The sequence below is a fragment of the Vanellus vanellus genome, assembly GCF_965231255.1.
Source record: "Vanellus vanellus genome assembly, chromosome: 8".
Classification (NCBI taxonomy): Eukaryota; Metazoa; Chordata; class Aves; order Charadriiformes; family Charadriidae; genus Vanellus; species Vanellus vanellus.
In genome coordinates, this window is record NC_138913.1 from 25,201,336 (window position 1) to 25,215,510 (window position 14,175).

The following is a 14,175-nucleotide window of genomic DNA, read 5'->3' on the forward strand; positions in this document are numbered from 1 at the left end:
AGGCACGTCCACTGCATTACAAAACTTTGGGAAAGTGCTAGAGAAAGAAGACATTCCTGTGAAAGTCGAGGTTGTACAAAACCTCGGTTCACTTCTTTTTTTTTTGTTTTTTGTTTTTTTCTTTTTTTAAAGTGTAGGTTTCCCCACTTGTGCCAGATGATTTGGCTCTTCATCATTCTTGCTTCTTCATAATGCTTGGATCAGCTTTTCTGTGGGCAGCGCTTTTTGTCGGGACTGTCAAGAGGTGATCTCCACAGCAGGATGGATTTTCTGTCTTCCTCAGACTATCTTGCTGGCTGGCGGTGTGCTTTTCTCCTCCTCTGCATTTTGTCTGCTCATCTTTGTGTTTTACTGTGCTTTTTCTTATCGTCCCCGGTTCTAGCTCTTTCTGCCCGTTGTTGGACAATCTTTTGATCACTTTCTGCCAAGCTCCATTCTTTCAACTGAGAATGTTCAGAAAGTGGATCTGGTCCTGAAGTACACACGGAAGACATCAAATTTATAATGGATGCCATCGTGGTTTGTCAGGACGCTTTGAAGATGTTTATTTCAATTTGCTTAAAATGTACCTAGCCCAAATCCTGCGTGTGCATACAAACTTAACAGTGAAACAAACAGATGTGCCTCATAACTTAAGATGTGTCTGCTCAGGATTGGACCCTGTATAGACTTGCAGATAGCTTCTCTGTTGAAAAGCTCGTATCACTCAGGTTTATTTTTAATTTGTCTACATATAAGCTTCTCATTATGATAGTACGTGAGCATCTCGCAGGCAGGCGGTCAGATAAGAAGCACTCTTACCCCGATTTAGGAGGTAAGTGACCTGAAGGTGGCTGGAGGTTTGGTGGCAGAGCTTGTATTTCAGTTCTAGCTCCTGAAACAGGCTTGGGAGCTACAGTGTGATCTGTGCTGGCAGTCAGTAGCCTAGTGTTTCACCATGGGAATAGTTTCACCATGGGAATAGAAGAGCGCATGCTGCGGTCTCTCGGGATTTTATAAGGAATGGCATGACTTTAGTCCCTGCCGCAGGCACTGTTGTTACCCAGCTTGGGGAAGTGAGATGTATATGAAGAAGGGAAATACTTTGGTCTGTGAAATGACCTATAGCTCAGCAGATGATTCCAAGGCCGAAACCCAAGGGTTTCAGTCCCAGGTCTTTCTTGCCCTGTCAGCGGTTAGTATTTCGGTGCGCTGCGGCAGCTGTATGATTGCAGAGGGCTTTATGCCGCAACCTTGGGGTGCAGCTATAGCTCACAGAGAGCTTCCCCCAGGTCGCTTCAGGCACAGCTGGAAGCAAGTCCTCAATATACAACGGCAGCAAGCATCCAACCCCAAGCTTTGAGAAGGAAAAGAGAAAATTAGGTACTACTTTGGTCCCCTGTGTCATCCCGAGTTGTTCTGTAGCAGCCTGACCGGATAAGAGGTTTATGACTGTCTTTATTCTCTATCAAGTACTTTGTCTCTTTGGAGTTTGCATTCCTGGAGCTCATTCCCCTCAACAGACCCAAGTGAGAGCATTGCGAACTGTGTGTCTGTAAGTATTTGATTTTTCCTCTTTGATTTTCCAGGAGGTGGAACCAAGGTCTGGTGTTCCTGTAGTCCTGGTAATATATGTATGGATTCCTTTGGTGCTTGTTGTCTGCTGTTATTGTAGTTGGATTAATTAGATGAGATCTCTGACATAGGTCTCCGAGTGATGTGTTCAAAGCTTGGGGTGGGGAAGGGGTTATGGCTGTAAAATTAGAATAAATCCCCGGGAGTAAGGGCTGAAATAACCTTGTGGCACATAAAGTACTTGGTAACCCCTTATGTGTGCAGTACTCTTGCATTTACAAAAGAGATCCCATTTAAAAACAGGGTAGGACGGACTTTACATCATTCATAGCAGATTTTTTTTTCCCCACGTTTTGAGGAAAAAGACCCATTTCCATGCTCCGGAAAGCCCACAAAGCAAGCTCCAAGCTGAGATGTACCAAGTCTTTGGGGCTCTGTAAGCCTTGGGTTTCTAAAGTCTGCATCACTGAGAGACGCAGCAAGAGACCAAAAGGTACAATGTCATCTGTAAAAGAATTAAGATTTGGGATGTATCTGACTGTGTTTTAACTTTTGGTGACAATGGTGTGTCACCTTAGCCATGATCTTCATTGCAAAATTCTCCCTGTCTTTGCAGTTAGATCCTCTTAGTCTGCTCTGTTGTATCTCATAGATGAATTTAATTAGGAAGATTTCATAGGAAATCATTAGGCGATTTCATAGGAAAGCAACAACTTCTTCCCCACTGCCATCCTTCCCCTCCCTGGGGCTCTTACTTTGCTGTCACTTACTTCTCCCTTACTCATTGCTCAGGAGAACAAGCAGTTCTGAAGCAGCAAGATGAGCGAGCCAACTTCCCCATGTATTTTTGCATGTCTGAGTGACTGACTAGTCTAAAAGGTACAACCCCTGATAAATTTTGCTGGGGTTTTGGGGGGAACCGTTGTGGCGGTGGCATTTCTGTGTGGAGTTTCTGACGGCTAGTAAGGTGTAAGCTCACACAAGTGCTTCAGCTGAGGTGTGGGAGATTCCCTCTCCTTTTTCCATAGAAAACAACTGAGTCTTCTGGGAGCAGAGGAGTGAACTTTGGGTCCTCTGTCTGTTGTCAAACATGTTAGATACTGACCAAAAGCCTGAGAGCTCGTTGTGGGGGGCATTACCTTGACACCCCGCTGGGAAGCAGCCTGAAACCTGGCTGGCGGAGCTGCGGAGCGCCAGTTTGAGGGGCTGCTGAGGAACCAGACTCCAGAGCTGAGTATCTCTAGTTGAAAATCGCCTCTCTTCTCACATCTGCTTTTAGCCTCCCCAGGACCTGGCTGGGCTTCCCAGGCTCTCCGTTAAGATGCTTTCAACTCACCAGTCTGGTTAAGCCTTTTATAAGTTAACTCGTTGTTTTCCCACCAAATTTGGGGAAACTCGAGGCCTTCACATTAAGCACCGGGACCGCGACGCCGACAAAGACGTGTTTAACGCCCGTTTTCCCTGCGTCCTTCCCGAAGGACGGGGTGCGGAACCTGCCGGGGAAGGGGCAGTCCGTCCGCGCCGCCGCCGGGTCGGCGATGCTCTTCGCCCTCCGGCCGCTCCCGGGGCCGGGCCCGGAGCTCTGCCCGCGGGGGGAGCCCGTCTGTGCCCCGCGGCGCCCCTATTGCAGCCGCTCTGCCTCGGGGCCGGGCCGGGGCGGCGGCGCGGGGGGGCGGAGCCGGGCCCCGGGGCGGGGGGCTGCGCCCTGCGCGGGATTGGCGCCGGGCGGCGTGATGCCACGTCCGGCGGGGGAAGCCCTGCCTCGCTCGGGAGCCTCCCCCGCCGCCCGGCTCGGCGCGCAGGTGGAGCGGTGCCGGCGCACGCACCGACCGACCGACCCCGCCGAGCTCAGCCCAGCCCGGCCCCGCCGCCGGAGCAGCCCCGCCCCGCTTCCCCGCCCCGCTCCGCCCGGCCCGGCGGCGCCGCAGCCGGCAGCATCGCGGCGGGACTGCCCGGGGATGCAGCCGCGCTAAGAACAAAAGCCCTCTACGCGGTCGCGGCTCCGGGGCTTTAAAAGCGGCTCGGCCCGGCTAAACTTGGATCTCTGCCCCCTTCCTCCGCCGAGCAGCGGCGTCCGCATCGAACTCCCCGGCGCCTTCCCCGCGGGCAGCGGCAGCGCCCCGAGAGCCGGGGATCCCCCGCCTGCCGTCCCGCCGGGGCTGCCCGGGGAGGGACGGGGGGGGCCGCGCCCCGGACCCTGCGCCGCTCGGCAGTGCGCCGCCCCGGGGACCCCGGCCGCCTCCCCGCCGCGGGACCTTGGCTTTGCCCTCCGCACGGCAGGTGGCGGGGCCAGCGGAGAAGGATGCGTTTCTTCCCGTGGGGATTTTGGCTGCTGTGTGTCGCCTCCGCCCCGGTTCGCGGTGACAGCGGCAGCAAGGCGAGGAGCTGCGCCGAGGTCCGGCAGCTGTATGGGGCCAAGGGCTTCAGCCTCAGCGGCGTGCCCCAGGCCGAGATCTCCGGTGAGTCCCGCGGAGTGCGGTGGGGAGGCGGCCGAAGGCGCGGTGCCCCCCGGGCCGGGGCTTCCCCGGGCTCGGCTCGGCTCGGCTCGGCTCGGGGGTGGTGGCCGCCGCCCGCCTCTGGAGTTTGTCTCGGGTCGTGGGCGGCGAGAAGTCGGATCAAGAGGTTTCCCCGAGGGGCAGGCACCCCCTCTCCCCTTGCGGCACCCCTCGTAGGCGCTGCCCGGGCTGCAAAGGGTCCCTCTCCAGCGGCGGCGATGCGAAGGAAGCTGTGGGGAGAGGGGGGTGATCGCACCAAGTGTTCGGTGGTGGCTTTCTTTTTTCTTTTCTTTTTTTTTCTTTTTGTTTTCCATTGTCTCGTTTCTGCTGTTTTGAGTGCAGCTGAAAGGTTTTCAGGGTTTTGGTTCAGAAATCAGGATAATCGGGCTGTAATGGGTTTTGGTGTCAGAGCTGGAAAAATGCCACAAGGTTACGAGACAGAAAAATTGTTTTTTCTTAATCTTCTTTTGGATGGGAAACAAACCTGTAAATGGTATTTGTCAGTTGTTAAAAATGAAGCAGGAGTAAAATGACCCTGTGTCAAGTATGTAAAGTGTAGAGGAAACCTGAACAACCTAGATCTGACTGCCCCCTCTTCCCTTCATTCTGGTTTGGACAAATCTTGGTTGATTTCCTCCTCTTTGCAGAAAACCACTGAAATACCAAACAATATTCAAGGTCTGGTTTGTGTTGGGTTGCTTGGTTTTTTTTTTGTTTTGTTTTGTTTTCTTTTTTCCTGAAAGCTTGGGGAAAATATGCTGAAGTATTGTTTGTTTTTTTTTTTAATTCTTGTCGAAGTTTTGATACACCACCTTGTGTCCCATGTCTGAGAGCTTTCTCCTCACTTGCAGGAGCTTCCTTCTTTAGACAAAGCATAAAACATGCAGGCGTACGTGCCAAAGCCAACCTACAGGGACATCCCAGTAAAATTGCAGTTTGTAGTTCACATCTAAGCTACAGAATGCCTTATGTTGAATATTTCATTGTGTAGTTTTCCAGGGAAACCAATTCATTATCTGACCCAAGAATGGAAAAGGCTGAACCATATAAATGTCTCATAAACGTGAACAAATTAATACTTGCTTTGTCAAGTTGCAACCAAGAGTAAATTTCCAAAATAAAATGAGCAGTCCTTGAAGTCAAACAGTGGGAATTTCAAAATCATTGGAACATCACTATTAATAGAATAGTAATTCAGTTGAGCAAGAAAATGGCTTTTTATAAATTTGCATCTAATTATTACAAATGTGAATGCGTTAGCAGTCATATTTCAAGTGGAAAGTTCTTGGAAGACTAAATGTTTACAAATACTGGTGGACATGGCTGCAGCATTGTGTGCAGGGGTAGTACTACGGGGCAGTCAACTCAGAGTCACCTGAATTGCAGTTACAAGTATCACATATCACAGGTTAGCAGCGAGTAAAACATCTTGTGCCTACTTGAGGTTCAGAAAGTGACAGGGGACACAGATTTCTAGGAACTGGGAGTTTTGTCTCCTACTGTTTGTTGCTGTAAGCGTGTACGCTGGCAGTCTTAAGCAGCAGTAGTTAAAATTGTAGTATCAAACTGGGCATCTCTGTTACTGTAAACAGGGAAACTCTATAGGTAAATGCTATAAAAACTTGAGGAATACCGCATAGAAAGTAACATGAAGAAGTGCTCGGGGGAAAAAGGCTCCACACATAAACCTGCTGCTGATATTATTAGCCCGGTATTTAAAACAGCTAACGGATTTTCATTGGTAATTATCATGCATACCTTCTGACTGATACTTATTCAGGAATGCCCTTTTCTATTGCTGTAGTACTTACCCAGTACAGTTAAAACGTCAATGTATGTTAATACCTTAGAAATGTTTCTAATAAAGTACAGTGTTGCATATCGTGTATGCTTTTCAGCAGTTGTGCAGGTTAGTGCAGAAGTTCACGCCAGTTTTGTCGTCTCCAAAAAGAAGAGTCTCAAGACCCTCCTGCAGTGTCCCATATGTAGTAAATACAGGATTGTGCAGTTTATAGTTCCACGTTTTTTTGAAATACTCAGTCATCACTTAAGGCTGGTTCCAACAGCATTTGGTCAGCTTTCTGACCACGGGGGTTGTAATCATATGGAGCCTTGTCAGGTTACCCCTGACTGATACCTGTAAATGCATATGCATCAACATAGGACAACTTTTGGATAAGTTAAGGAATGCTGATGAAGACTGTTCAGTGGTGGCTCCAGTTGGACCTGTGCTGAGATTTCCTGATGGTGGCGTTCCCTGTGTTGTCAGAGAAGTTCAAGAGCTAGCCCAAGAACAACGTTTTTGTCTTATTTCCAAGCCTTCCGGAGGCAAAAGCCCTTCACTTTCTCCCTCTCCAAGGGGATCTTGCTGTTCCTTCTTTTTCCATTGCTTGCCCTGAAGCAAAGGGGAAGACTCATTTCTTAGCCCCACAGCCGTGTCCCCGAAGAGGTGCTGCTGTGCCAGGCTGACTTTGCTCCTGTCTGCTTTGAACTGGCTCCAGGCACTGTTTGGTGTGGGTTGCCGTCACACCAGCCCGGCACCAGGAGCCAAACCACACGCTGCTTGCACCTCCAGAACTTGACTTGAAAAGGAGTTTAGTAAGCTCCCATGATGCAGGCTCTGACTCAGGCTGAGATGGCTCTGTTTATGTTGGTTTTAGAACACTTACTGCACGCTTTACACCTTCTAATCTGTGTTCTTTGTTATGATTTAAGAGGATTATGAGTAATATAAAGTCTCCACAGCTCAGCAGAAGGTAGTCCCTGCTTATGACTGAACAGATCAGTTAGAGAAGCAGTCGCACAGTTATTAGCTGGCTAATAGATAAGCATCTGATTCAGGTGTAGACTCTTGGCTTACCAGATTTCACATGAACCACCTAGACAGGGGTTCCTGTTTTTTTGCTAATGTTGTACAATGCCTTTAACATGTCTAAGCACTTTAAATGTGTCGGGTACTGTTATTAAGTGTGTTTAGGGAATACGCAAGGTGTTATATCTCACTGCTTTGAAGTCAATGGCAAAACTCCCAAACATGAAAGAAGCGTCTGCTCATATTAGTAATCCTGACAGACAGATGTGCGCCCAGAGTCTCAGGTGAAGATCTGCCTAGAAGACAGTTTGTAATGCCAGGGGAAATGCTCCCTACTCCTTGAGTTTGGGAAAGTTGCGACACTTGCTTCCATAAGACGTACTAACTTGAGCAAAATTTTCCCATGTGTTGGAGAGAGCTGGCTGGGGGACCCACACCCCCTTTCTGGGATTGATACAAAATATGGGCAAAGAGTTTGAGAGCTTCCAGTTCTTGTTTCCCCTCGAGTCATCTGGAGGCAGCAAGCCTCAGTTCCTACTTTACCACGTTCTTGCTACCCAGACACCATCACCCCATCGTGGGTCCCCTACTCTGGTGATGGAAGGAGGGAGGTGCCCTGGTCTTGCTGTACTTCTTAGTGCCTGTGCTAAGGACTGGTCTTCTGGGGCTCACAGTGTGGTTCGTGATGGGAGAGAGCAAGCCTAGGGCAGAAAATACTCTGCTTTGGGGAGGACATCCAGCTTTCTCTGCTGACTTGATGGAGTCGTTTAGGATTGCTGATGTTGGGTGGGTGACTGCTCCCCAGTGTCTCGAGCAGAGATGGTTCTCTCATGTACTGGAGAAGACTTGAGTGTTGTGATTTGACTTGGATGTGCTTGGCCCTTGCTCACTGTTTGGGGTAGGCTTTTGCTTTGGATTGTTTATTCCCAAGATTAATCCTTCGTAGACTTGGCTCACTGCTGGGTTGAGCTTGTTGACACGAGTGATGGGTGTAACGCAGTAGAAGAAGAGGAGGGCGTGGAATAAAGCCAGCCGGACTTTGCCAGGCCATATTGCTGCTCAGCCCGTCATGTACCTGCTTCCCTGGTTCCTTAGCTGAAAGGAGTCAGAGCAATATTATTATTTTTTTAATTTTTTGGTCCTTTTAGGCTGCATAATTTGGTTCAGTAATGAAAACATTGTCAAGCGCATGTGCTAGAGCCATTTGGAGGAGTGTTAGCTGAGTAGAGAACAGGTCTGGCTACAGGATGGGACTTGAGGAGGCTCTGGGAGTATGAAGAAGGTAATGAAACCTAATACTGGAGGGCATTTTAACTTCTGGCAGTTGCAGTACAAAAGGCATAATAAACGCAGAGATGGGTAAACCTGCATCTGTGGTATGAAAAATAAAATCTGGGGCTCCTCCAGTCCCAAGGAAAGGCCTTTACCAGTTAGTTGAAAGGGGGCACTCTGTTGCTCCAGCACTTTTTGAGGTGGTTCTATTTGGGTTGTAGTTACTCAAGGCAGGAGGGATTTCGCAAGGTTAGCTGCTCTATGGTGAACTCCTGAATGACAATATCGACCCTTTTACGCTAATGAATTTGTTCGGAGTGAATTGGAATGGCCTTTGTAGCCTGCTTGGTGTGGAGTGCTATTTCTGATGAGGCGGAACACAGGGAATTGCGCCTTTTCCTCCATCTGGCAAGTGTTTTGGTGCGAATGTTAGAGGAGGCCATGCCTGAACTGTGTCTCTCCATTTCTGTTTAACTTAAAATATACATAGAAATTTGCATATTTTGCACTTTGTGGTTGTTTTGTTAATTTGTGACTGCAGAACGTGTGCATACAAAACTGTTGGGAAGATGAGATTTATGGAGAAAAATGAGCTCCCTCTAGCGGCGAGTGACGGCACCGACCCGGCCGCTCGGCGAGGCTCTGCCTTCGCACCCCCGGCGCTTCCCCGAGCTACGTCTGGAATCCGGGAGGCTTTATACTTCGATATTCTTTGGAGTTTTGTAGTGTTGACATTATTTTTAAGAGAATCTGCCTTTCTGTCGCGGTGATATGGATGACTAAGCTCTCACCAATAATTATCTTTATCAGCTGCGCCTGACAAAACTATTTCAACAGCTTCTTTTGTTGGTGAAGCAAAAGCCTGATATTTTCTTTTCAAAAAAAATTGCATGCATACATAGCTGGAGACACCCACCACCACTGCGTGCGACTGTAGAGCTCACCTCATCTCTCCTTTTTCTGTTCTTGCCCTGTAAGTGCCCTGCTCTGTTTAAGAAGACATGTCATTCAATCTCTGAGTACGCCGGGTGGGTTTGATAGGAGATGTGTGGCTTTTGGCAGGGATTGTGGAAGAGTTGGTTTAACGTTCTATTGCTTTCACTACAATTGTCTCACGTTGAGGGGACCAGATAGATATAGTCCTCTGGGTAATTTCAATAATTAAGCGTGCTTTGACTTAACCAAAGGTGGGGAAGGAGCTGCTAACTTCATTACCAAAAATGTGTGTTTAGAGCAAGAGGTTTTATTTTCCTCACAGGTCACAATGATGGTAACCAAAAACAGAGGCTGTGGAGCACCTGCCCAGCAGCAGCAGCTGAGCACAGGCTCTGTGCCGTACCCACCGCTGCCCATCGGACTGGGGGGGGGGTTCGCTATCAGCTATTTTTGTTGCAGCATTGAGTTGCATCAGGCACAGTATGGAAAGTGACGGCGGGGTAGAAGGATGGCCCCAGCCTGGGAGAGCTGTTGGTCTGAGGAATAATCCTGGCCCTGCTGCCTGCAGCAGTCTCGGCACTGCGTGGCTGGGGCCGGCGCTGCAGTTTCGGTCTCCTGGCAGCAGCTCAGCCGCTCCTGTTGCCTGTGTTGTGGGACCGTGGGAGCGAGGAGCAGGGTGGGTGGGAGGGCGATCAGCAGGTGTCACTGGCACAGGGAGAACTCTTGTATCTGCTTCCAGCCTCCAGCTGGAAATGCTGGCTGGGAATTTCAGGGGGAAACCAGGGGAATATCCCAATTCTGTGGAAATCTACAGGCTTCCTTGGGGGAAAGAGCTTTAATTTCTGTTTGCTGCCCTGGTTCCTGCTGAAAGCAACACAATTCTATATATTGGGTTTCTTTCTTTGTCCCATCTAGCAGGCAGGTAGCTTTTCGGGGGGGATGGCATCAAGACAGCATGCTGCTCTGGTGTACAGTTGGCCCTGTGGGCTCTGCCCAAATTCTGTAACTCTTTACCCTGCAAGCGGGAAATCAGCAAGCAGCATCCAAGACGGTATGTGCGCATGTCGCTCCGCTTGGAGAAGCGGTAACAAAAGCCCCCACCAAGAGTTGCCTTCAGCGCAGGGTCCTGTCCTGGCTGGGCAGGGTGTCTCCAGCTGGCTGCCCGGGCTCGGTGCGCTGCACCGCTGCTGCCTGTAACCGCAGGGCTCGGCTCTGACTGCCTTTGGGGGTGCAGTGGTCCTCCCCTATCCCCTTGAATGTTCTGCGCTGTAGCGAGCATGTAGAGTCACCTTTTCGGCTTTTCCTGTGGAAGAGCATCTCCTTGGTCAAGTGTTAATTCAGAAAGGAGCAGGACGTGCTACTTCTGGCTGTGTGACAGCAAAGCTGGGGAGGGCGCTTGATGTTGACTTTCATCTGCCCCTTTTGAACTTTCTGCACAGATTGTGTCTGAAAATCCTAAGCAAGTCCCTCCTCGTTTCCGCTTGTACAAGTTAAGTCAGAGTTGGGACACCTTCTTCAATGCTTCTCCAAATACTTCTTACCAGGCACAGCTGTGAGAAGGAAGGAGAGGTTCAGTGGGCAGCTTGGTGGGGCAGAGACGCCACCTGCTTGGGTGGTGGCCTGGAGCGCGTCCGTACAGAGTCTCTTCGTCTTTAAATCTCCCTAGAAAAAGTCACATTCTTGCTTTCCTGTCTGTGGAACGATGCTTGACAGTGTCTTCCTGACCTCTGTGAGGATAGCTGCCCCACCACAATGGGGAGAGACCTAGGGAAGGCAGACCCCAGAGCCTGCAGGACCCCCCGTAGCAGTCACTTGAAGATTATTCCATCGTGTTTTGTAGTTTGTTTGCGCAAAGCTGCTGTAGCTGCCGTTGAAGTAGGACATTTCCCTTCAAAGTGACCAACAATAAACACAATTCAAAACTCTGTGAAAGCAGAAAATTTCCTTTTTTCCCCTCTTATGCCTGAAGGACAGACCGCCCTCTCCTGTGATGCGTATATACCCTGACACTTTGTTGCTCAGAATATGTTATATCCCTGACAGGTGAAACCTGTCTTTAAGTAACATTTGATTCCCAGGGAATCGGGTTACCTCCGTTGCCAGATCGTTCTGCAAAAAATAATGAAGCTTTAGACTGTCGACACTTCAAATGCTTGTCTACACGTGACAGAGCCGTGAGCTGGGTCACTCACTTCTGCCCAGTAATGTGTTCCCATTTTACTTGGAATTTTTCAGATATGGAAAACTTTTTTTTTTTTTCTTTCTTACAGTCTGAATAAGCAGACTGTGCTGCGACAGTTATTCACAAGGCTCTAGCTCTGAGTTTTAGAAAATACATTCATCACAATTGTGTTGACTGTACAGAGATTATAAAACTAATTTAATTTTTCGTGCCTTTTCATATAGAGTGCAGCATGAATCAAAAGTACAGAATTACCCGGATGTTATGAACTCCTATGCTAGCAGCATGAGTAAAGCAATTTTTTAAATTGCCGTGCATTCTTCTGAAGTACTAAAAAAAAGAAGAAAACAAAAAAAAAAGTTTTACTGTGGTTTCAGGGAGCAACATGATAGTGCTTATGCAGACAGTCAATCTTTTATATGACTAAAATGCAAATACTCTATGACAAATAGTTTTGGCTTGCAAAAAAATTGGTATTTTATAGGATTGTAAAACTGTACTGTATAATTTAGTTGGAGTGTTTCCACTAGTTTTATTCAAGTCTCTTGCCTTTTAGCTGGAGCAGACAGGCATATGAATATTTAAGAAATTCTTCTAGCTGTAAATTTTGTTCATAAATAAAAATATAATAAAAGCAGTGTCAGAAATTAATTTTACTTTTGATAAATACAGATAAAAAGAGGCTACTTCACTCTCCTCTGCTCTCCATTTGTGTCGTTGCAGTCAAGTTTGCAGTGATTTGATTGTATAATTGATCCTGAAGTGAGGGCCAAGCATAGCCTAGAGTGAACTTTGCATGAGTGGCAGAGCAGGGCTGCTGTATTCGCACGTCTTGTCTGTTCCTGCTGTCTCCCCAGGTAAGCTGAATGGTGGAAATTACCATGCAGGTCTGGCAGGAGGGAGGTCTGGGTCCTGGTCCCTCTCTGGGTGCAGATTTTCACTATGAAGCTGGAAAAGCCACTTCACTTTGCTCTTTTCAGCAGTTTCCTCTACCATAAACACTACATTGGAATGAGAGAGCTTGAATAGCTCGTGGGAAGTTCGGTTTATTAAACTCTAGTCCCTAGATGTAAGAGTGCCTTAAAAGAGAGCAGTGGTCTTCTCCCCTGATGCAGTTGTTCGCTGTGCACAGCTGCATGAGTTTAAAACAGTTGTATAACCAGTTTAGATTTTACAAACATCTGTTTGGCTTTGTGACAGAATACCAAACAAGCCCAGCAAAAAAAAAACAAAAAAAAAAACAATCAACCCTCTTGCTCCCCTTTCATTTGTGGGAGGTCTTGTAGAGGCTTCCCTGTTGAGGAGGCTGGTATTTTTATTAGAGAGGCTCTCTAAGGCCAAACCGTAGCTAGAGACTCATCTGCTGTGAATTTGAGGAAGGGCTGCACAATAGTGGGAACCCGTGGGTAGAAGTCCCACTGACTCAGCCGCAGGCTCCCCAGGGCCTGTGCCCCATCCTGTCTGCTGGTGGTAGGATGTAGCAACATCCCAACTGCTTGAGCTTTGGGGGGGTTGGCGTGGAGGAGAGATTAGGAAGTGCCTGGGGAGGTCAGCGAAGTGCTCCAGTTTGCCTTTTGCCTTTCATCGGCCACTAGCACGTTCCCTAAATGAATTTAAGCCCAGATGAGCGAAAAGTGATTTGATGTTATACAAACGTAGGCATGAAGCTCTGTAACGTGTCAGGTAGTGGAGTCCCTGCACAGAGTGCAAGAGGGGGGAAGCCTCCTTACCCCCTTGGTCCTCAGTGCTGCCATGGAGCTGCTGTCCCCAGGCTAGTGACCAGGTACTGCGCTGTGTCTTCCCAGGTGAGTTCACGCATTTGTCCTCTTTCTAGGCTTTGCATTAAGTTGATTTAGAACAGTGTCTGTTGGACTTGCTGTGTCTTGGGAAGTTGTATTTGATTTTATTTGATCAGTTAATAGTAAACAATAGCTTAATTCTGCTACGCAGAGATAATTAAGAGGCAAAAAAAGTTTGGGTGTGGAAAGTGTGGCTTAAATTATTCTGCCTGCTAGAGTTTATATGGGGTGATAATACGTGATACCACCTATTAGACACATTAACGCAAGGTGGTCAGAAAGGATGACATGGAGGGTTGGAATTAGGTGTGGGAGAGCAAAGCAGAGTGCTGTAAATTGCTCTTTAGGTTTACCTGGCCAGTGTTTTACTTGACTGGTTGCGGAGTGTAAGAAGTGGAGTGTGAGAAGTAGACCAAATCATGCTAGAAAAGGATTTGTTCAAGTAACTGATGTCCAGCCGCAGGCATGTGGTGTGCTGGTAGCCTCTTCTTTGCGTCTTTCTCCATGAAGTGTCACAACCTCTCCCTGCCGTGTTGACTATCGCTCTCTTACAACTACACGAGAAGAGGTTGTAGAGAGGTGGGGGTTGATCTCTTTTCCCAGGTAACAAGTAATAGGATGAGAGGAAACAGCCACAAGTTGTACCAGGGGAGGTTTAGGGTGGATATTAGGAAAAAATTATTGACTGAAAAGGTTATCAAACATTGGAACAGGCTGCCCAGGGGAGTGATGGAGTCACCATCCCTGGAAGTATTTAAAAGACTTGTAGATGTGGCGCTGAGGGACATGGTTTAGTGCTGGACTTGGCAGTGCTGGGTTAACAGTTGGACTTGGTGATCTTAAAGGTCTTTTCTAACCCAAATGATTCATTCTATGACTTGTGGCAGGTCTGTTCTGTGCTCAAAATGCAAACTTTTGCAGGCGCGTGGTGGCTATGTGCTGGGCTTGTGTTGGATGAGGGAATTGTCTGGCCACGTTCCCTGTGTTCACAAACACACGCACCTCTCATGCAACTGGGTAAATCATCTGTTGCATACGATGCGGTGCCTATGCTTTGATGTAGCATGCACCTTTGCTCTCGCAATGCCTAAGGAATCGTCGATACAGCTTTAAAAGTACCCATAA

At 48.3% G+C, this 14,175-nt stretch overlaps 1 protein-coding gene across 1 annotated transcript in view; it reads left to right on the forward strand.

The window, feature by feature from the left end:
* Positions 1 to 3,856: 3,856 nt before the first annotated feature.
* Positions 3,857 to 14,175, forward strand: part of GPC1 (glypican 1) — a gene marked incomplete at its 5' end in the record, with an annotated part of 209,458 nt that continues 199,139 nt past the window's right edge. Inside the window, one exon of the mRNA XM_082486860.1 lies at positions 3,857 to 4,013. Coding sequence (XP_082342986.1) covers positions 3,857 to 4,013 — 157 coding nt within the window. The remainder of the gene's footprint in view (positions 4,014 to 14,175) is intronic.